Source organism: Carcharodon carcharias, chromosome 15, assembly GCF_017639515.1.
Source record: "Carcharodon carcharias isolate sCarCar2 chromosome 15, sCarCar2.pri, whole genome shotgun sequence".
Taxonomy (NCBI): domain Eukaryota; kingdom Metazoa; phylum Chordata; class Chondrichthyes; order Lamniformes; family Lamnidae; genus Carcharodon; species Carcharodon carcharias.
In genome coordinates, this window is record NC_054481.1 from 60,242,302 (window position 1) to 60,263,240 (window position 20,939).

The 20,939-nt window shown below is 50.5% G+C and overlaps 1 protein-coding gene across 1 annotated transcript in view; it reads left to right on the forward strand.

Moving 5' to 3' along the window:
* cog7 (component of oligomeric golgi complex 7) overlaps positions 1–20,394 on the forward strand; it is a 94,215-nt gene extending 73,821 nt beyond the window's left edge. The window contains exons 10-17 of the mRNA XM_041206935.1: positions 675–829; positions 1,315–1,431; positions 2,745–2,810; positions 4,023–4,209; positions 4,346–4,486; positions 4,788–4,871; positions 9,807–9,945; positions 17,656–20,394. Coding sequence (XP_041062869.1) covers positions 675–829; positions 1,315–1,431; positions 2,745–2,810; positions 4,023–4,209; positions 4,346–4,486; positions 4,788–4,871; positions 9,807–9,945; positions 17,656–17,822 — 1,056 coding nt within the window. The 3' untranslated portion in view covers positions 17,823–20,394. The remainder of the gene's footprint in view (positions 1–674; positions 830–1,314; positions 1,432–2,744; positions 2,811–4,022; positions 4,210–4,345; positions 4,487–4,787; positions 4,872–9,806; positions 9,946–17,655) is intronic.
* The last annotated feature ends 545 nt before the right edge of the window (positions 20,395–20,939 follow it).

Below are 20,939 nucleotides of genomic sequence, written 5' to 3' on the forward strand. Positions count from 1 at the left end.
AAGCTGGATATTCTATGGTGAGTAACTCTCCTCTTGACTCTCCAAAGCCTGTCCACCTTCTACAAAGCACAGGTCAGGAATGTGACGGAATGCTCTCCACTTATCTGGATGAGTTCAGCTCCAACAACATTCAAGAAGCTCGGCACCATCCAGAACAAAGCAGCCACTTGATTGGAACCTCATCAACCACCAAAACGTTCATGCCTTCCACCACCGATGCTTGGCGACAGCAGTGTGCATCCACCTATAAATTGCACTGCAACAGTTCACCTAGCCTTGTTCAACAATACCTTCCAAAGCGTCTATCACCTAGGAGGACAAAGGCAGCAGTTGCATGGGAACACCACCACTGCAACTTCCCCTCAAAGCTCCACACCATCCTGACTTGGAACTATGTCACTGTTCCTTCATTGTTTCTGGATCAAAATCCTGGAACTAACACCCACAGTACTGTTAGGGAGGATCAGATGCCCTGCAGTGGTTCAAGGAGGTGACTCACTATCACCTTCTCGAGGGTAATTTTGGATGGGCAATAAATGCTGGCCTAGCCAGCTTTGCTCATGTCCCAGAAATGGATTTTTTTTTAAAAGAATGTGTTCCCTTGCCCTTCACTGTAGTTTTAAATGTTCATCTTCCTTTATTAACAATTTCCTTTGTCTGCCTTTTCTCTTCAGGAGTGTGGAGAGGTTATTGACTGTGTCCAGGAGCTTAATCAGTCGGTGAATAAACTCTTCAGCCTGGCCAGTGGGGCAGTGGACAGATGCATCAAACTAACTGATGGACTTGCAGTTTGTGGCCTACTCAAAGCACTGAAAGCTCTCTTCTCAAAGTGAGCCCCCTTTCAGTTATCTAAATTTTATGCACTGCCTAATGGCTGTGGGTCACCGTGCTGCCCGGTGACTGCGTGTCAATCATGGAAGCTTTCCAGAATTAGTAGAAAAACAAGATAGCAGTCCAGAGGGACTATTGCTTGACTTGCTTCTCTGTATTGGTGTGCTGTGGCTGCTGCCTGGTTTTTGCATTATAACTTCCGCACATACAAATTGTTGATCTCAATTTCCATCTAATCATATTTTATATACATGCAGCAAGTATCCAGATCTTTGTACTGTAATTCAGTATCTTGTTGCAGTAAAATCATCTGATGCACTCAAACATATGTCAACCATTTAAATTTGTCACGTTCTATGGTGCAGGTTATTCTGGATCAAGTTAAAATATAAAATATTACAGTTTAATTCTCAAGGAGGACGCCGGTATTGGATTATTCCTGTGAGGGGGTATGTTGGCTCAAGTTTTAATTCTCTGTTCCAGATATGTGTCCAACTTTGCTAGCACTCTTCAGTCTATTCGCAAGAAATGCAAGCTGGAGGAAATCACCAATGGATCCTTGTTCCAAGAAGATTGGTCTGCATTCCAGAACTCTATCAGGTGATGAGGCAGTGAGTGAATGCAGAGCAGAATCCTCGTTCCTCCTCCTCCCCCTTTTGCTTGCTGTTTAACAGCCCCGTTCAACAATTTTTACACTCCTGTCACACACATCTGTACTGATATATGCTTCTTCTCTACCCAGATTGTCAATATAACATACTGTTTTACCTGGAATGTACCCAGCCCTCCGTATAACACACACTTGTTTACATGTACCTTTTTTCACCCTTGAACCCCTGCCAGTTTTAAGCCCTTTTTCATGCCCCCCCCCCACCCCTCACATCGTCAGCCCGTTTGATTTGGGGGTCAGAAAAATATTTTTAAATATGATATCCCAAGGAAAAACATTTTCTACATTCTATTCTTTTTGCTATGAGATGCTAATGACAGTCAGCATGAGGGCAGACTTGCGGTTTGATAAGGAGAAGCTGACAGTTCCCACATCAGAACCATTTAGTATCAGACATGGAGGAAGCTGCTGTGGTTAATGGTGGTGACGTTTTGAGTTCAATTAAGCGAGTAACTGCAAGCTCCTTCTTTCGACAACAACAAATTGCATTTATACAGTACCCTTAACATAATGAATCATCTAGAGGCATATCACAGGACCGTTATCAAGAAAACATTGACATCAAGCCACATAAGGTGATATTAGGGTAGATAGCCAAGAGCTTGGTCAAAGCTAGGTTTTAAGGCGAGTCTTAAAGGAAGAGAGACAGGTAGAGAGTGGAAAGGTTTAAATGGGGAATTGCAGAGCTTACGGCCTAGGCAGCTGAAGACACGGCTGCCAACAGTGGAGCAATTAAAATCAAGAATGTTCGACACCAGAATTAGTTAAGTGCAGATGTCTGGGAGATTGTAGGGCTGCAGGGGACTACAGAGGTCAGGAGGGGCACGGCCATGGAGAGAGTTAAAAACAAGGATGAGAATTTTAAAATTGAGGTGCTGCCTAGCCAAGAGCCAATGTAGGTCAGTGAGCACAGGGGTGATGGCTGAACTGGACTTGGTGCAAATAAGGGCATGGGCTGCAGAATTTTGGATGATGTCAAATTTACGAAGAGTAGGATGTGAGAGCTGACCAGGAGTGCATTGAAAGTACCAAAAGGTATAGTTGAGGGTTTCAGCAGCATGTAATCTGAGGCAGGGGCAGAGTCAGGCAATGTTATGGAGTTAGAAATAGACGGAGATCTGTTAAAAGGTTGTGTGTGTGTCCTGGTTTTCATTCATTTCATTTTTAACTGAAGTTCTCAGTTAGTTATGACTGACTGTTAGATTCTTTTCCATTCTCTAATTGCACCCTGTTTTGATTTCAGAATTATAGCAACCTGCGGTGAACTATTGCGGCAGTGTGGGGACTACGAGCAGCAACTGTCCAACAGGTTGGCTCCAAGTAACACACACATGCTTCCATTAGAGCCTACTGAGGATTTGATAGCATAATGGGGCTAATTATGAGGATGGAGAAGGAAGCCTGTGAGTCTGGCTATTGAGGGTAGGAGTTGGAAGGAAGTGTGGCAAATTCATCCAGTAAGGCTAGCTATGTGTGGAGTGGTATTAAGCCAGTGAACTAGTTAGTGGGTAGGATGCCTATGAGGCTGGTTACAGTGGGACACAGATGGAATATGATGGGCGTGTTGATTTGGGTTATTGGGAAGCAGTATGCTAGACAGGCAACCATCAATGTTGAGCATTGAACAAGTAGGAAACATCTTCAAAGGGTAAAGCTTTTTATGGCTAGTAGCTGGTTAGCAGCTTAAAACCAAATGCAGCCATTCCAGAATTATGCTTCTAGCCTTCAAGCAATGTTGTAATTTTCTTTGCCATTTTTCTCCCCCTTAAGGCATTGACTCTTTGCTGAGGTATATTTCCTCAGGGGCTGGTCCCCTTCTTATACCTTACCCAAATGACTGCTATGCAAGGATAGAACTTGTTGGTGATTGTTGGATGCCCGCTTAACCAAGGGTATCACAACTGGGTCGTAGCTGTTCGGCCACTTCAGCTGTGGCCTGCCAACACTGCTTTCCTGCTCTGTAGAGGTTGGCCATTCACTACGTTAACTGCTTCCTGCTTGAGTTCATTGGAAAGTCTTCTTAATACCACTCAGCCTGAGCATCTAAGAGTGTGAGTGCCTGGTGCAGACAGTGCCTGCTTTCTGTGCAGTGTGCGCAAAGGCCTCTCCTCCCAACCTCAGCTCTTCAGTTAGGGTGATTTCTGCTGATCAGCGACCTTAAGACAATCACAGGCATGAATTAACTTTTGGGGGTGGGGGAGGTAACAAAAAGATATTTTCTCACAGAGTGTGGTTAGAATGTGGAATTTTCTTGTCAAAGACCATTGTTGAAACAGAGCCTGTACATTCTTGTACAGGGATTAAAGTCCTGTTTGAAGAAATGGAATATAATGAGTATGAGGAAGCAGGTGATTGATGCAGAGATAAACACTGACACTGTGTAATGGCCTAGTTTAGTAGTGTAGTATTCTATGTATGGGGGAGAGACAGATAGAGAGACTATCCTCCACTTCATAAATGCCTTACCATGTTTAATCTGGATCGCGAGTAGTTTTCCAATCCTTTGGAATCTCTGTTGCAGAATATTATCTACTGCAGGGAGGTATTTGTCTGAATCATACAGTCCGCACAGTCTGACTGGTATACAAGAAACCAGCTTCTCCGACAAAAAAACTTCCATCAAGAATCCTTGGCAAGAATATAATTATTTACTGAAGGCAAATCCGAGTGAATATGCCAGTCTGATGGAAATGCTTTATATGCTGAAGGTAAGATTCCATTCCCTACTTCAAAACAGGCGAGAAAACTGCAGGGGGACGAGTCGAAAGTCTTTCAAAAGGTCAGATACGATGGGTCCCTGTGGTTAAGGGTTCATCGCTAAAATTCTTTCCTCCTCCTTTGTAGGAAAAGGGAGCAGGGAACAATAATTTGCTGTCGGAAGCTCGTGCAGCACTGACCCGGCTCAACCAGCAGGCACATCAGCTTGCCTTTGACTCTGTGTTCCTCCGCATCAAGCAACAGCTCACACAGGTGCCCAGGATGGAGGTGAGGTGGGAGTGGGGGCTTGGTTGTTCAGCCCATTGGAGCTTATCCCTCACTTCTGGCTGTTTAGGATGAGGTGGTTGGGGGTTGCAGGGGCGGGGGGCAATTGTGGTTGGCTGGCGAGGGGATTATCTGTGATGTTTGGGGTGAGTGGCTGCAATGGGGGAAGTGACTATGCCAATGAAGTAGAAACTTAGTGTGAACACAAATGTTTATGTTGGTTCTATGATTGTTTGCACAAAATGCTCAATTACCCTATCACATGTACACTGACCCTTGTGTTTTCTCCTCCCCTCTTGAAAAGACCTGGAACACAGGAACAATGGGAGAGACATTAACTGAGGATCTCCCAACATTTAGTCTTGCTCCTCTCGAATACATCAGCAACGTAAGTGTCTTGTTTTTTTGAGAAACAGTCTTGTTTTTGTCATAACTAGTATGTATCTTTTTTTCTCTGGTTTCTGCACTCACTGACCAGGTGAATGTCCACATTAAAATGTCTTTACTATGTGAGTGTTGTTGGCAAGGCCAGCATTTATTACCCATTTTTGATTGATCTTGGTAAGGTATTGGTGAGCTGCTGCCTTGAACTGCTGCAGTCCATGTGGTGAAGATGCTCCTACAGTGCTGCTAGGTAGGGATTACCAGAATTTTGACCCAGCAATGGGGCCGGATTATGAAATGCTGAAGCCCTAAGCTATATCAAGCTTAAAAGGCCCCATACAATAAAAGTCATATTTTGTTATTCTCACAGGGCACTGAAAATATAAATATGAAAGCTTTATATTTGCTTGTATACAAAGGCGAAGGGACAAAGAAAAATTTATTATCTAACTAATCATGTCTTACAAAATACCTGTTTGCATTATATAATACTTTCAAATTAAAATACAATAATTAAATCATAAATGTATATGAAAACTTTTTACCAACACCAACAAAAAAGCTGTCACACAAATCAGCAGCTTACTAAATGGAAGCAGTAATACAACCTGTAGTGTGTCTGTTTGCACATAACATGAAGTTAAAAATATAAAGCATTTTCTTTCATGATTTATGGAGAGCCAAATCATTGATATTCTCAAATGGTAAGCTGCAAAGTTTATCACTTTTGATGCAGAAAGCTTTCATTGCAGCATTGTTGTTCACAGTTCATCCTTGATGTTTTTCAGTCGCAAAAATTAACTTTCCCTTGAGCAGTTTGTTACCTAAAATAGTCGCAGTGTTGTTTCTACATTAGGGAATGCCAACTGAGTCTTATCTTGGATGATGACTTGATATAGGTCCTAGCAGCTTAAATGTACTTTGTCTGCATAATTTTCCTTAATATAAGCATGAAAGTGCTTTATTTCCGAACAAGGTTAACATCAACATCTTCAGGAAAGTCCTTCATCAGAATTTCTCTCAGCCATTTTTCCGAGGCATAATCAACCAAAGACAAAAAGTTGTTTGCAACATTTTTGTATATGATTGTCCTTTTCTTCAAGTCAGTTTCAAATGCATCCATCATGGGGATAAAGGATTTCACCCAAAATTAGGCTCTTGGAGGAAGCATTTCCTCATCATTAAGTGCATCACCATCATTGACTTTTTTTCTAATCCTTCTCTGTTTATTCACACACTTGTAGCCTACATCTGGCACATTCTTCTTTTGCTTTGAGTTCAATTCGCCAAAACTCTCATCAGTTTCTTTCAAGAAATGAGACAGTGATGTGTAATGTTTTGCACATGCCTTAAGGGCTATCTGTGCATCCTGTGTGCCTTGCTGCTTTTGTGGAACTGATCCAACTCACAATTCAACCATGAATACAAATTCTAATTCTTCCATTTTCTTCTGCAGAATACTAACTTCTCTCCTTGTATCACCTTTTTCGTTGTCATCAGTATGAATATGATTAAGAGCATCAATAATTGAACTATAACTATTAGCTAGAGCTGAAGCAGCCTTTGTACGTGCTTCCCACCTAGTGTCAGAGAGACATTTTGGCATGGTGGAATCAGGATCCAGAAATGATTTGAGCACTGCCCAGCGTTTTGTAGAGGCAGAGAAAAATGTGTAAATTTGGTGCACAGCAGCAAAAAAATTTACTGCATCTAGGCAGCAATCAGCGGAAGCATGGCCAACAAGAATCAGTGAATGTCTAGCACATGGAATATATATAGCATACTTATTTTTCTCTAGAAACTTTTGTTGCATGCTATTATATCTTTTTGCCATGTTAACTCATTTATCATATGATTGTCCTCTAAACTTACTGAAGTCAACAAGTTTTTATGAACTTGAGACTCTTACAAAGATATATTCCCTTTTAAGCTTCTAAACATGTTGAACTGCTGTATTTATATACATGCGTATTCTAATGTATTTACTTTGTGTCAAAGAGAAGGGATCTTTGTGCAACTCAGACAGAGGCACAATTGATGCAGCTGTAACCAGCAGGCTGCTGGCTATTATACACATAATATACAAATTAAAATGTGGACACATTTAAGACAGAGACAATAATTCTGTGGATAGCAGCAGGGGTAACTGACCAAGATCTTTTATTTTGTCTGGCTTCAATATTTTTCAGTGGATTTTCATGAAATTTTGAGATGAATTATTGTTATATCTGCACAAATTTATGAACTCAAGACTAGTAACTGTGTAGCCATATATATATATATATATATATATATATATATAAAAATAATATATTTGTCATATTAGAATGGAAAGTCCATATTTAAAGAGTCATTTTCCCATATCTTTATTTAACAACAGATTATGATAAAACCTTGATATTGAGTCAGCTTTTTCCTTTATTTAGAGACCCCTCATCTTGTGAGAACCTAAGCTGTAGCTTAATTAACTTAAGCCTAAATCCGGCACTGCCCAGCAACAATGAAGGAATGGCGACCATATTTCCAAGTTGCGATAGTATGTGTGACTTAGAAGGGAACCTGGAGGCAATGGCGTTCCCATGCACCTGCCCCCTTGTCCTAAGTGGTGGAAGTCACGAGTTTGGGAAGTGCTATTGAAGAAGCCTTGTTAAGTTGCTGCAGTACATCATGTAAATACTGTAGTTTGGAAATTGAGCTTTGAAGGGAGTTGCCAGAATAGTCGAGGGTGGACAGTCCTCCTGGAGGGAAGCAGCTACCCTCTGCTTCATGCGACCATTTCTCCAAGATTTCTGAGTATTCCTGATGTATGAGAAATGTGGGATAGAAACATTGATAACCAGGGAAGGAACAAGTAGTCCATCTCTTTGCTATGTACCATTCCCTGACTCAGGAAGATGGCTTAGAGGCTATTTGTGCAGCTGATTGCTGGAACATTTTTTAAACTGAGAATGAGGGAGATGAAAAGAAAAAGCAAGAATACTGGAAGTACACAACAGGCAAATCTGAAAGGGACACAAAAGTCACCGTTTCAGGTGAAATTGGAGTTCTAAGGGAAGCAGGTGGGAGGATGTTATATCTGAAATGTTCACCTTTCCTTTTCAGATGCAAGTCAACCTGCTTTGTATTTTCAGTGTTAATGTGTTAAAACTCTTTATACCGACTGGAATTTATCATTAAAACTGACTCTGAATGTCTCTCAATGAAGCTAAATATTTGTGTGTCTCTATCACATCACCTTGCCCTGTCCAATTTAACAAAACTACGTCCAATAATCATATTTCCTGGTAGCAATCACAAGTGGGGCTCTTAGCTGATTGTCCTCTCCCTGGCCATGGGGCCTGAGGCTATTGGTAACACCCTGTCAAGTGAGATGGGGTCATTCAGTACAAGGTTAGAAATATGATGACCTGCTCTGCATAGTTCTGCTGCTTACTGGCTCCCTTGTTATCCTTTGCAGGATGTGTTTGTGTGTGTTTAATCCTTGTCTTTCTTCCAATTTCGATGAGATTTGATTTGGCATTTGTCAGCTCATTGAGAATTGGGGAAAGTCAGCATGCAAAGTGCTTTTGTATCATCAAGGCTCTGCCATTAGAATCTTAGGCTGAATGGCCTCCTTCTGTGCTGTAACCATTCTATCATGTCTGGCTCTCTGAAGGAGCAATTCATCTAGTGCCATTCTCCTGCCTCCTCCATAGCCCTGACAATTTTTCCTTTTCAAATAATAACCCAATTCCCTCATGATTGCCTTGATTGACCCTGTCTCCACCTCTCTCTCAGGCAGTGCATTCCATATTCTAACCACTTGATGTGTTTAAAAAGTTTTTCCCCATTGTTTCTTTTGCCAATAACCTCAAATCGGTGCCTTCTGTTCATGATCCTTCCATCAATGAGAACAGTTTCTATCTATCTACCTTGTTCAGATTCCCCATGATTTTGAATACCTCCATTAAATCTCCTCACAAACCTCTTCTCCAAGGAAAACAGTTCCAACCTTTCCAATCTATCCCCATTACATTAATTCCTGGAACCATTCTTGCGAACTTTTCCTGCACCCTCTCGAATGCCTTCACATCCTTCCTAAAGCGTAGTGCCCAGAACTGGACATGATACTCCAGTTGAGGCCAAATCAATGTTTTATATAGGTTTCACATGACTTCCACGCTTTTGTATTCTATGCCCTATGCCAAATGCTTTATCAACCACTCTGTCAACTTGTCCCTCTGCTCCTGCTTCAGTTTTGTACCCTTTATTTTAGATTGTGTCTCCACATATTTCCTACCTGAATGAATCACTTTGCACTCCTCTGCATTAAATTTCATCCGCCACTTGCCTGGCTGTTCCACCAAACAGTCTATGTCCTTTTGAAGTTCTACACTATTCTCCTCATAGTTCACAATATTTCCTAAGTTCTGTATCATCTGCAGATTTTGAAATTGTTCCCTGTATGCCAAAGTCTAGGTCATTAATATATATCAGGAAGAGCAGGGATCCTAATACCAACCCCTGAGAATCTCCATTATAAACCTTCCTCCAGCCTGGAAAACAACTGTTAACTGCTACTTTCTGTTTCCTGTCACTCAGCCAATTTCATATTCATGTTGCTACTATCCTTTTTATTCCATGAGCTCTAACTTTGCTTACAAGTCTCTTTTGCAGCACTTTATCAAATTCCATGTACACCACATCAACAGAATTGCCCCCATCAACTCTATCTCTATTCCCTTATCATAAAACTCAAGTAAGTTAGTTAAACACGATTTTCCCTTGACAAACCCATACTGGCTTTTCTTAATTAACCCGCATTTTCCCAAGTGACTATTAATTTTGTCCTGCATTATCGTTTCTAGAAGTTTCCTCACTGCTGAGGTTAAACTGACTAGCTTGTACTTGCTAGGCTTATGAATTCTAATTGTTTGCTGGTGGGGTCTGTTGTTTCCAGATTGGCCAGTACATCATGTCCCTGCCTCTGCACCTGGAGCCCTTTGTAACACAGGAGGATCCAGCACTGGAGTTGGCACTGCATTCTGGGAAACTTCCATATCCTCCGGAACAAGGTAAAGGTGGGCTGGAGGCTGTGGGTAGGTGGGGTCAGGGCGGAAGGAGAGGTGTAAAGTTGGAGCAACAGAAGTGGGGGGGGGAATGGAGCAGAGAATGTGGGTTGCGACAAGGAGTGGGGATGGGTGAGTGGGGAGCATTGCTAGGATTGCTTATCGCATTGTGAAAGGACAAAGCAAGAAACTAAGTGACAGGAACTGAAAGTTCAGAAATAGACATTGTGAAGTTGAAGTTTCTTTTTGGTTGCTAGTTAAGTTGGTGCCTGTTAGTGTCTGTAATTGGGCCGACTGACTAATCTGCAAATGCACGACTTCAAAGTTTGCTGTTCCTGTGGATGTGATTTTTGTTAGCAGCACAATTATGGGAGAATGTTATAATGAAATTGAACTTGGAGGGTTAAACTATGAAGACAAGTTGCTTAAACATGGCTTTTAATCCCTTGAATATCAAAAATGGTTTTAAAAAAAAGATTTGATAGGATAGAGAAAGAGAAACTATTTCATCTTGTGGGGGGGCTCAGAACAATGAGGACATACTGTTAAAATTAGAGCCAGGCCATTCAGGAGTGAAGTCAGGAAGTACGTCTTCACTTAAAGGGTAATGAAATCTGGAATCCTCTCTCACAAAAGCCTGTGGATGCTGGGGAACAATTGGCACTTGTGAGACTGAGATGGCTGGATCTCTATTGGGTAACTGACTGTTTGCCTTTGGTGCTGTATTTGATCCCAAGATGAACTTCCAACTACATATTTGCACCATCACTAAGACCATATACTTCTACCTCAGCATCGTCCAAAGCTGCTTCTACATAGTAACCATGCTCCTTTCCCATTGAGGAGTTTCACCCCAAAAATAGCCTGGCTACCTGATCATAAGTGTAAGTCTTCAGCGTGTGCATAAAATCTAGATCAAACTGGAAGGTATAGGGATACATGAGAAGGTATAGGGACACATGAGGATCCAGAGTCTCCTTGAGTAAGCTCTCCGCAGCACCCCAATACTCAAAATACTGTACATAAACAAGTAGCTGTTTGGGAGCTTCAGTTTGATTTTAATCCTGGACCAGTTGAAATCCTCAACTGCAATAAATTTTAAGGCAGTCTCCACTCAGTTCCTAATTTCACCGAACAACAGCTTGCATTTCTTAAGCACCTTTTAATGTACTAAAAGTGCCCAAAGGTATTTCATAGAAATAATAAATGGAAGTCAAACTGTTGAGAGGTTCTGAGAGGTGAGTGAAGGGTAGATGAGAAAGATACAATATTTTTCAAGAACAGCAACAAGAGAGGCAAGGTGTTTAGGGAACGAGTCTGAGAGAATTGGGTCAAGGATGATCGGGAAAGGAGGAAATTTACAGCTCAGAGTTGTAAGTTGAATAGATGCTGGTGAACGTTGTAGTTAGAGGAACTGGCTCCAACACAATTCGGACAAAGATTTGGAGGGTGGTGGGAGGGAAGTGGAAACAGGGAGCCATTGTAGGTTATTGAGGTGGGTGGGGAGCCTATATGGGTCGGTCAGTGAGGTGATGGGTGAGTGGGGACTTGGTGTGGTCTGTCGGACAAGTTGAGATCCATGAAAAGCATTGATGGAAGTTATGTGGATTTTCAGTTTGTATTCACTTACAGGTGGGATTTGACGCTTTAAAGATGGTAACTTGGGAAGGCCCCCCCACCCATTGTTCTCCCTCAATTGTGGGGAGGCCCCACCCAGTGACCCATTGTAGGTCAACTTGGGGAGGCCACCCACACCACCAACTCCCTCAATATGCGGGGAGGAAGTATGTGGACAACCCAGTTTGTATTCAACTTGTTAGGGAGGGACCAACACCACCTTCAGTTTCAACCCTGGCAGGGGAGATTTGACCCATAAACCCTCCCCTGAATTGCTGGAGCCCCACCCACTACCACAATGCCTAACCTCAACTGGGAGGGCTCCACCACAGACCCTCCCTCAACCTGCAGGCCCCAACCCACCCACCCTCACCCTCAACCTGCGGGGAGGCACCCACCCACCCACCCTCTCCCTCAACCTGGCGGGGAGGCCCTCCAACCACCCACTCCTCCCTCAACCTGCGGGGAGGCCACCACCCAGCCACACTCATCCCTCATCCTGCGGAGGAGGGGGCCCCCACCCACCCCACCCTCCCCTCAACCTGCGGGGAGGCCCCCCCCACCCACCCTCCCCTCAACCTGCGGGGAGGCCCCCCCCCACCCCACCCTCCCCTCAACCTGCGGGGAGGCCCCACCCACCCACCCTCCCCTCAACCTGCGGGGAGGCCCCCCCCACCCACCCACCCCCTCAACCTGCGGGGAGGCCCCCCCCCACCCACCCACCCCTCAACCTGCGGGGAGGCCCCCCCCACCCACCCACCCCTCAACCTGCGGGGAGGCCCCCCCCACCCACCCACCCCTCAACCTGCGGGGAGGCCCCCCCCACCCACCCACCCCTCAACCTGCGGGGAGGCCCCCCCCACCCACCCTCCCCTCAACCTGCGGGGAGGCCCCCCCCACCCACCCTCCCCTCAACCTGCGGGGAGGCCCCCCCCACCCACCCTCCCCTCAACCTGCGGGGAGGCCCCCCCCACCCACCCTCCCCTCAACCTGCGGGGAGGCCCCCCCCCACCCACCCTCCCCTCAACCTGCGGGGAGGCCCCCCCCACCCACCCTCCCCTCAACCTGCGGGGAGGCCCCCCCCACCCACCCTCCCCTCAACCTGCGGGGAGGCCCCCCCCACCCACCCTCCCCTCAACCTGCGGGGAGGCCCCCCCCACCCACCCTCCCCTCAACCTGCGGGGAGGCCCCCCCCACCCACCCTCCCCTCAACCTGCGGGGAGGCCCCCCCCACCCACCCTCCCCTCAACCTGCGGGGAGGCCCCCCCCACCCACCCTCCCCTCAACCTGCGGGGAGGCCCCCCCCACCCTCCCCTCAACCTGCGGGGAGGCCCCCCCCACCCTCCCTCCCTCCCCTCAACCTGCGGGGAGGCCCCCCCCATCCACCCTCCCTCCCCTCAACCTGCGGGGAGGCCCCACCCACCCACCCTCCCTCCCCTCAACCTGCGGGGAGGCCCCACCCACCCACCCTCCCTCCCCTCAACCTGTGGGGAGGCCCCACCCACCCACCCTCCCTCCCCTCAACCTGTGGGGAGGCCCCACCCACCCACCCTCCCTCCCCTCAACCTGTGGGGAGGCCCCACCCACGCACCCTCCCTCCCCTCAACCTGTGGGGAGGCCCCACCCACCCACCCTCCCTCCCCTCAACCTGTGGGGAGGCCCCACCCACCCACCCTCCCTCCCCTCAACCTGTGGGGAGGCCCCACCCACCCACCCTCCCTCCCCTCAACCTGCGGGGAGGCCCCCCCCACCCTCCCCTCAACTTGCGGGGAGGCCCCCCCCACCCTCCCCTCAACTTGCGGGGAGGACCCCCCCACCCTCCCCTCAACTTGCGGGGAGGCCCCCCCCACCCACCCTCCCTCCCCTCAACTTGCGGGGAGGCCCCCCCCACCCACCCACCCTCCCCTCAACCTGCGGGGAGGCCCCACCCACCCACCCACCCTCCCCTCAACCTGCGGGGAGGCCCCACCCACCCACCCACCCTCCCCTCAACCTGCGGGGAGGCCCCACCCACCCACCCACCCTCCCCTCAACCTGCGGGGAGGCCCCACCCACCCACCCACCCTCCCCTCAACCTGCGGGGAGGCCCCACCCACCCACCCACCCTCCCCTCAACCTGCGGGAGGCCCCACCCACCCACCCACCCTCCCCTCAACCTGCGGGGAGGCCCCACCCACCCACCCACCCTCCCCTCAACCTGCGGGGAGGCCCCACCCACCCACCCACCCTCCCCTCAACCTGCGGGGAGGCCCCACCCACCCACCCACCCTCCCCTCAACCTGCGGGGAGGCCCCACCCACCCACCCACCCTCCCCTCACCCTGCGGGGAGGCCCCACCCACCCACCCACCCTCCCCTCAACCTGCGGGGAGGCCCCACCCACCCACCCTCCCTCCCCTCAACCTGCGGGGAGGCCCCACCCACCCACCCTCCCCTCAACCTGCGGGGAGGCCCCACCCACCCTCCCTCCCCTCAACCTGCGGGGAGGCCCCACCCACCCTCCCTCCCCTCAACCTGCGGGGAGGCCCCACCCACCCTCCCTCCCCTCAACCTGCGGGGAGGCCCCACCCACCCACCCTCCCTCCCCTCAATCTGCGGGGAGGCCCCACCCACCCACCCTCCCTCCCCTCAACCTGCGGGGAGGCCCCACCCACCCACCCTCCCTCCCCTCAACCAGTGGGGAGGCCCCACCCACGCACCCTCCCTCCCCTCAAACTGCGGGGAGGCCCCCCCCACCCTCCCCTCAACTTGCGGGGAGGCCCCCCCCACCCTCCCCTCAACTTGCGGGGAGGCCCCCCCCACCCACCCTCCCTCCCCTCAACTTGCGGGGAGGCCCCACCCACCCACCCACCCTCCCCTCAACCTGCGGGGAGGCCCCACCCACCCACCCTCCCCTCAACCTGCGGGGAGGCCCCACCCACCCACCCTCCCCTCAACCTGCGGGGAGGCCCCACCCACCCACCCTCCCCTCAACCTGCGGGGAGGCCCCACCCACCCTCCCCTCAACCTGCGGGGAGGCCCCACCCACGCTCCCCTCAACCTGCGGGGAGGCCCCACCCACCCTCCCCTCAACCTGCGGGGAGGCCCCACCCACCCACCCACCCTCCCCTCAACCTGCGGGGAGGCCCCACCCACCCACCCACCCTCCCCTCAACCTGCGGGGAGGCCCCACCCACCCACCCACCCTCCCCTCAACCTGCGGGGAGGCCCCACCCACCCACCCACCCTCCCCTCAACCTGCGGGGAGGCCCCACCCACCCTCCCCTCAACCTGCGGGGAGGCCCCACCCACCCACCCACCCTCCCCTCAACCTGCGGGGAGGCCCCACCCACCCACCCACCCTCCCCTCAACCTGCGGGGAGGCCCCACCCACCCACCCACCCTCCCCTCAACCTGCGGGGAGGCCCCACCCACCCACCCACCCTCCCCTCAACCTGCGGGGAGGCCCCACCCACCCACCCACCCTCCCCTCAACCTGCGGGGAGGCCCCACCCACCCACCCACCCTCCCCTCAACCTGCGGGGAGGCCCCACCCACCCACCCACCCTCCCCTCAACCTGCGGGGAGGCCCCACCCACCCACCCACCCTCCCCTCAACCTGCAGGGAGGCCCCACCCACCCTCCCCTCAACCCACCCACCCTCCCCTCAACCCACCCACCCTCCCCTCAACCTGCGGGGAGGCCCCACCCACCCACCCTCCCCTCAACCTGCGGGGAGGCCCCACCCACCCACCCTCCCCTCAACCTGCGGGGAGGCCCCACCCACCCACCCTCCCCTCAACCTGCGGGAGGCCCCACCCACCCACCCTCCCCTCAACCTGCGGGGAGGCCCCCCCCCCCCACCCTCCCCTCAACCTGCGGGGAGGCCCCACCCACCCACCCTCCCCTCAACCTGCGGGGAGGCCCCACCCACCCACCCTCCCTCCCCTCAACCTGCGGGGAGGCCCCACCCACCCACCCTCCCTCCCCTCAACCTGCGGGGAGGCCCCACCCACCCACCCTCCCTCCCCTCAACCTGCGGGGAGGCCCCACCCACCCACCCTCCCTCCCCTCAACCTGCGGGGAGGCCCCACCCACCCACCCTCCCTCCCCTCAACCTGCGGGGAGGCCCCACCCACCCTCCCTCCCTCCCCTCAACCTGCGGGGAGGCCCCACCCACCCACCCTCCCTCCCCTCAACCTGCGGGGAGGCCCCACCCACCCTCCCTCCCCTCAACCTGTGGGGAGGCCCCACCCACCCACCCTCCCTCCCCTCAACCTGCGGGGAGGCCCCACCCACCCACCCTCCCTCCCCTCAACCTGCGGGGAGGCCCCACCCACCCACCCTCCCTCCCCTCAACCTGCGGGGAGGCCCCACCCACCCACCCTCCCTCCCCTCAACCTGCGGGGAGGCCCCACCCACCCACCCTCCCTCCCCTCAACCTGCGGGGAGGCCCCACCCACCCACCCTCCCTCCCCTCAACCTGCGGGGAGGCCCCACCCACCCACCCTCCCTCCCCTCAACCTGCGGGGAGGCCCCACCCACCCACCCTCCCTCCCCTCAACCTGCGGGGAGGCCCCACCCACCCACCCTCCCTCCCCTCAACCTGCGGGGAGGCCCCACCCACCCACCCTCCCTCCCCTCAACCTGCGGGGAGGCCCCACCCACCCACCCTCCCTCCCCTCAACCTGCGGGGCGGCCCCACCCACCCACCCTCCCTCCCCTCAACCTGCGGGGAGGCCCCCCCCACCCTCCCCTCAACCTGCGGGGAGGCCCCCCCCACCCTCCCCTCAACCTGCGGGGAGGCCCCCCCCACCCTCCCCTCAACCTGCGGGGAGGCCCCCCCCACCCACCCTCCCTCCCCTCAACTTGTGGGGAGGCCCCACCCACCCACCCACCCTCCCCTCAACCTGCGGGGAGGCCCCACCCACCCACCCACCCTCCCCTCAACCTGCGGGGAGGCCCCACCCACTCACCCTCCCTCCCCTCAACCTGTGGGGAGGCCCCACCCACCCACCCTCCCTCCCCTCAACCTGCGGGGAGGCCCCACCCACCCACCCTCCCTCCCCTCAACCTGCGGGGAGGCCCCACCCTCCCTCCCCTCAACCTGCGGGGTGGCCCCACCCACCCACCCTCCCTCCCCTCAACCTGCGGGGAGGCCCCACCCACCCACCCTCCCTCCCCTCAACCTGCGGGGAGGCCCCACCCACAACCTGCGGGGAGGCCCCACCCACCCACCCTCCCTCCCCTCAACCTGCGGGGAGGCCCCACCCACCCACCCTCCCTCCCCTCAACCTGCGGGGAGGCCCCACCCACCCACCCTCCCTCCCCTCAACCTGCTGGGAGGCCCCACCCCTCAACCTGCGGGGAGGCCCGCCCCACCCACCCTCCCTCCCCTCAACCTGCGGGGAGGCCCGCCCCACCCACCCTCCCTCCCCTCAACCCGCGGGGAGGCCCGCCCCACCCACCCTCCCTCTCCTCAACCCGCGGGGAGGCCCCACCCCACCCACCCTCCCTCCCCTCAACCTGCGGGGAGGCCCCACCCACCCTCCCCTCAATAGTTGCGCTATTGGACTAGCAATCCAGTGGCCATTCCCACCAAGGCAAAGGGTAATTTAAAATCAATTAATTAATTAAATATATTTAAAAATTGTGACCATGAAATTACTGGATTGTTGTGAAAACACATCAGGTTCACTAATTGCCTTTAGGAAGGGAAATCTGCAGCCTTTACTCGGTTTGGCCTATATGTGGCTCCAGACTCTCAACAATATGGTTGACACTTAACTACCCTCTGAAATGGCCTAGCAAGCTACTCAGCTTTACTCTCAAACACAATTAGGGATGGGTAATCATTGCTGGCCCCCTTACCAATGATGCCCATATCTTGTAAATGAATAAAAATTAAATCTTGGCCAGGACGTCAGAATTGTTGAGCTGCTCACCTTCTCTCTGTCTCCCATAAACCTAGAAGCTTTAAAAACCCAAGGTGAATACGATCTAAATGAAGAAGTCACGTTCACTCTTGTTTTCAATCTTGATTCTGTCCTGCACAGGGTGCTATACAAATGGAAGAAGGTGTTTGGCAAATTTTATGATTAAATTGCTCTTTTTTAAAGGAATGTTGCATTTCTTCTGTTCCCAGATTACCTCAGCAATGTCATGGATGCTCTTGGTTTACAGCCATCTCGGACTCTGCAACAGATTGTGACTGCTTTGAAAGCAAAGCCTGAAGAGTTCAGGCAAGCAGCGAAGGGACTCCCCCGGAGACTGACCAGCACCATCACAGCCATGAGGAACATCCATTACTGACCCACAGTCCTGCTCACAGAACAATAGTGCAAATACACTGTTTAGTGACAAATCTGTGTTTCATTCTGGTGGTTGAGGGCTGCCCTAATTCTGATCGGCTCTCGACCAACTGATGGAAATGTTCAATTTTCCTGTTAAGGTGCAACATCTTTCTACTGAAGATGTGCTCTTTTAGAAAGGTTTAAGTGGGGGTCTTCTGATGGTTTTCAGCCCTGAGCGTGTGTGCCAGGTTTGATCTCCACTTGTGCTGAATAAGCTGGGGTTGATGATTGGAATGCTGCAAGTTGCTCAGTATCCCTGGTTAGGGAGGGAAAAATTTAATAAGGCCTCCACTTTGACCATGATCTAGAGACACCCAGCCCCCTCCCCCAAAGCTAGAAGCATATGTGTGTTTGGGAGGATGGGACCAGGCTCAACATCAATGCCTGCTGATGCTTCCTATTCCGCTCGCGTAATTGAATTTGACCCATTGAGCTTTCCCAGTACCTGACATGGAGTCATCATCTCATAGAGCAGAGGGAATAATTGAACATTGGAGGTATGTTCTGGAGAGGAGGGAGTTTTGGGTAGTGCAGTGTAGCGCTGTGTTAAGATTCCATCTCACACAGCAGTACTGCCTCCTCCCCGCCTGAGGCATCTTGCTCATTAAAACTTACTCCAGAGCAGACCCAAGAGGGGAAGTTACAGAGGCTGGCTCATCCCACAGCCCTCTGTCTCCCCACTGAGACTGATCAATGGACCATGTTGACCAAGCAGAAGGGGATGATTCAACGCCCTCATCGGAACCATGGAGGAGCAAGCCTGCATGATTCTGTAATGAGTTGACTACAAAACTTAAGTGTTCATGGATGAGGCTTGCACAGGCTGTAAGCATTTGTGATAATGTTTGGAATCCAGAAAAAGTAATGGCCGCCTTTTGATAAAACAAGTGAACTGAGGATATAACGATCATTTGTTGTAACTGTGTGCTTCTTTGCACAGTGTGTGGGTGGAATATTGTATTTGTAAACAATTTGTATCTTAAGAATCTCTGTAACCATTTCTCCTCCATCTCAGTACTGATCTGTAAAATAATTTTAAGGAGCTGGTGCAGCAGAGAAGAGCCACAATATCGATCCCTGGGTTCTGAGAACAGAAGGAAAGGCTTTGGATTTTCTGCCTTGGATGGAAGTGATTGAAAAGGCAGCTTACAGAGGGATATAAGATGGTAAACTGTATAAGACAGGGAAATGTAGAACACTGAACTATAAATGGGAGTGAGGTATTCAAACTGGGAGAAAGTAAATTCAGGACCAGTGGGTTGAGGGTGTCTGTGTGTTTCTGTATGTCTCTGGATTGGTTGGGGAAATGTGGGTTGGGGTGTGTGGGCATGCAGTGGGTGCCAGTGATGCCCACACTGGGTGGCACTGCTGGCAGATGGGCAGTAAGGAACTGGAAAGGGAGCTTTGTGTGTGTTTGTGTTTTTTGTTGAGGCACATGTCAGATCTGAGGAATGTGATTGCTTTTGTCACCCAGTATTGGCATTGCTGTGATCAAACATGGGATAATGCCCTGGTTCCTCAGTGTGAATTCCTGGTTTTTACTCCTGCAGAGGGAGAGCTGAGGAGGCCAGGCACTGATGGAAAGAAAGACATTCCAAAACACTTCAACGTCAATGGATTCATTGTCAGCTGTGGTGCAGTGGGCATCATTCTCACTTCTGAATCAGAGGATTGTGGGATCAAGTCTCATGCTGGACTCTTGAGCATAAGGTTTACACTGACACTTTAAGTGCAATATTGAGGGAGTGCTGTATTGTTGGAAGTGTCTGTCATCTTTAGTTAATCTTATCTGTCCTCTTGGGTGGATGTAAAAGATCCCATTGCACTATATGAAGAACAGAACAGTTACCTCCAATGTCCTGCCTTAACTAACATCATTTTGTGAGGAAAAATCAGATTGCTTTTCTCATACAATGAAAACAGAAAATGCTGGAAAAACTCAGCAGATCAAACAGCATCTGTGGAGAGAAAAAGAGTTAACCTTATGAGTGCGTATGACTCTTTTTCAGACTCTTCAATGTTTTTCTCATTGTCAGATTGCTGATAGTGGAAGTTTGTTGTGCACAAATTGACTACCACATTTCTTGGATTATAATATGCTCAAAGTACTTCACTGCCTGTGAAGTGCTTGGGATTGTCCTGAGGCCAAGAATTATGCTATATAAATGTAAGTTTGTTCTCTCTCCCATGTTGTGGGTTACCTGCTGCTTGAGTTGTAGACTCTATCATCATTAACTTTGGGTATTCTCACATCTTGACTGCTCAATTTTTTTTCAACCAAAGAATCCTGACACTTATTCCTTAAGCTTTAACTGGTGCTTATGAGTTATTCCTTCTGTCATCTCAGTCTGTGTCTCCACAGATCATTTAAGAAATTTTTGTTTCATGCAAAGTATCTCTCTCCCCTCTGCCGTCGATGTCAGTGCTACTGTCTGAATTTTAAAAAGCTGATGATTTGTAGACTCTTTCCAGATGGCAAATCTCTGGCTGCCCTGTGTATTTAGTTGATTAAAATTCTTCTGAAATAAAAATATTGGTGATTTGATTTTCCTTGTACTTCAGATCTCCCATGAAAATATGTTGTCGATATAACTGACTCCTGGTTTCAGTGCCTGCTCCCAGCCACTGACACAAAAGTATGAGAGCTTGTTTTTAGTTGTCACTTCTCATATGTGGCCTCCAATCTCTGAATGTGAGTCTGATGGCTCTCATACCCTTACACTTTCTCTTCCATGCTTACTCACTTTCCTTTGCATACTCCCATCTTCTGCACTGTATTTCTCCCATGCTCTAACGTTCACTCCCTCATTTATTCACATTCTGTCTCACTGTGAAACATTCACACATATGGTTTGCTTCCCTAACTCACTCATTCGCTCTAACTCTGCATCTCCTTTACATACACTTCTCTCCCTTACTCTCAGCCTCTAGAGATCAGTACCTGAGATAAATATTCTTGCATTCTTTTCAGCTCTGCGTCCATAGCTGCCTGGGGAGTGTTTGATGGGGCAATGTAGAGAGAGCTGGTGTTAGCTAGTCACTGCAAGAGCCAAAAACTGTACCCCTATTTTCTATC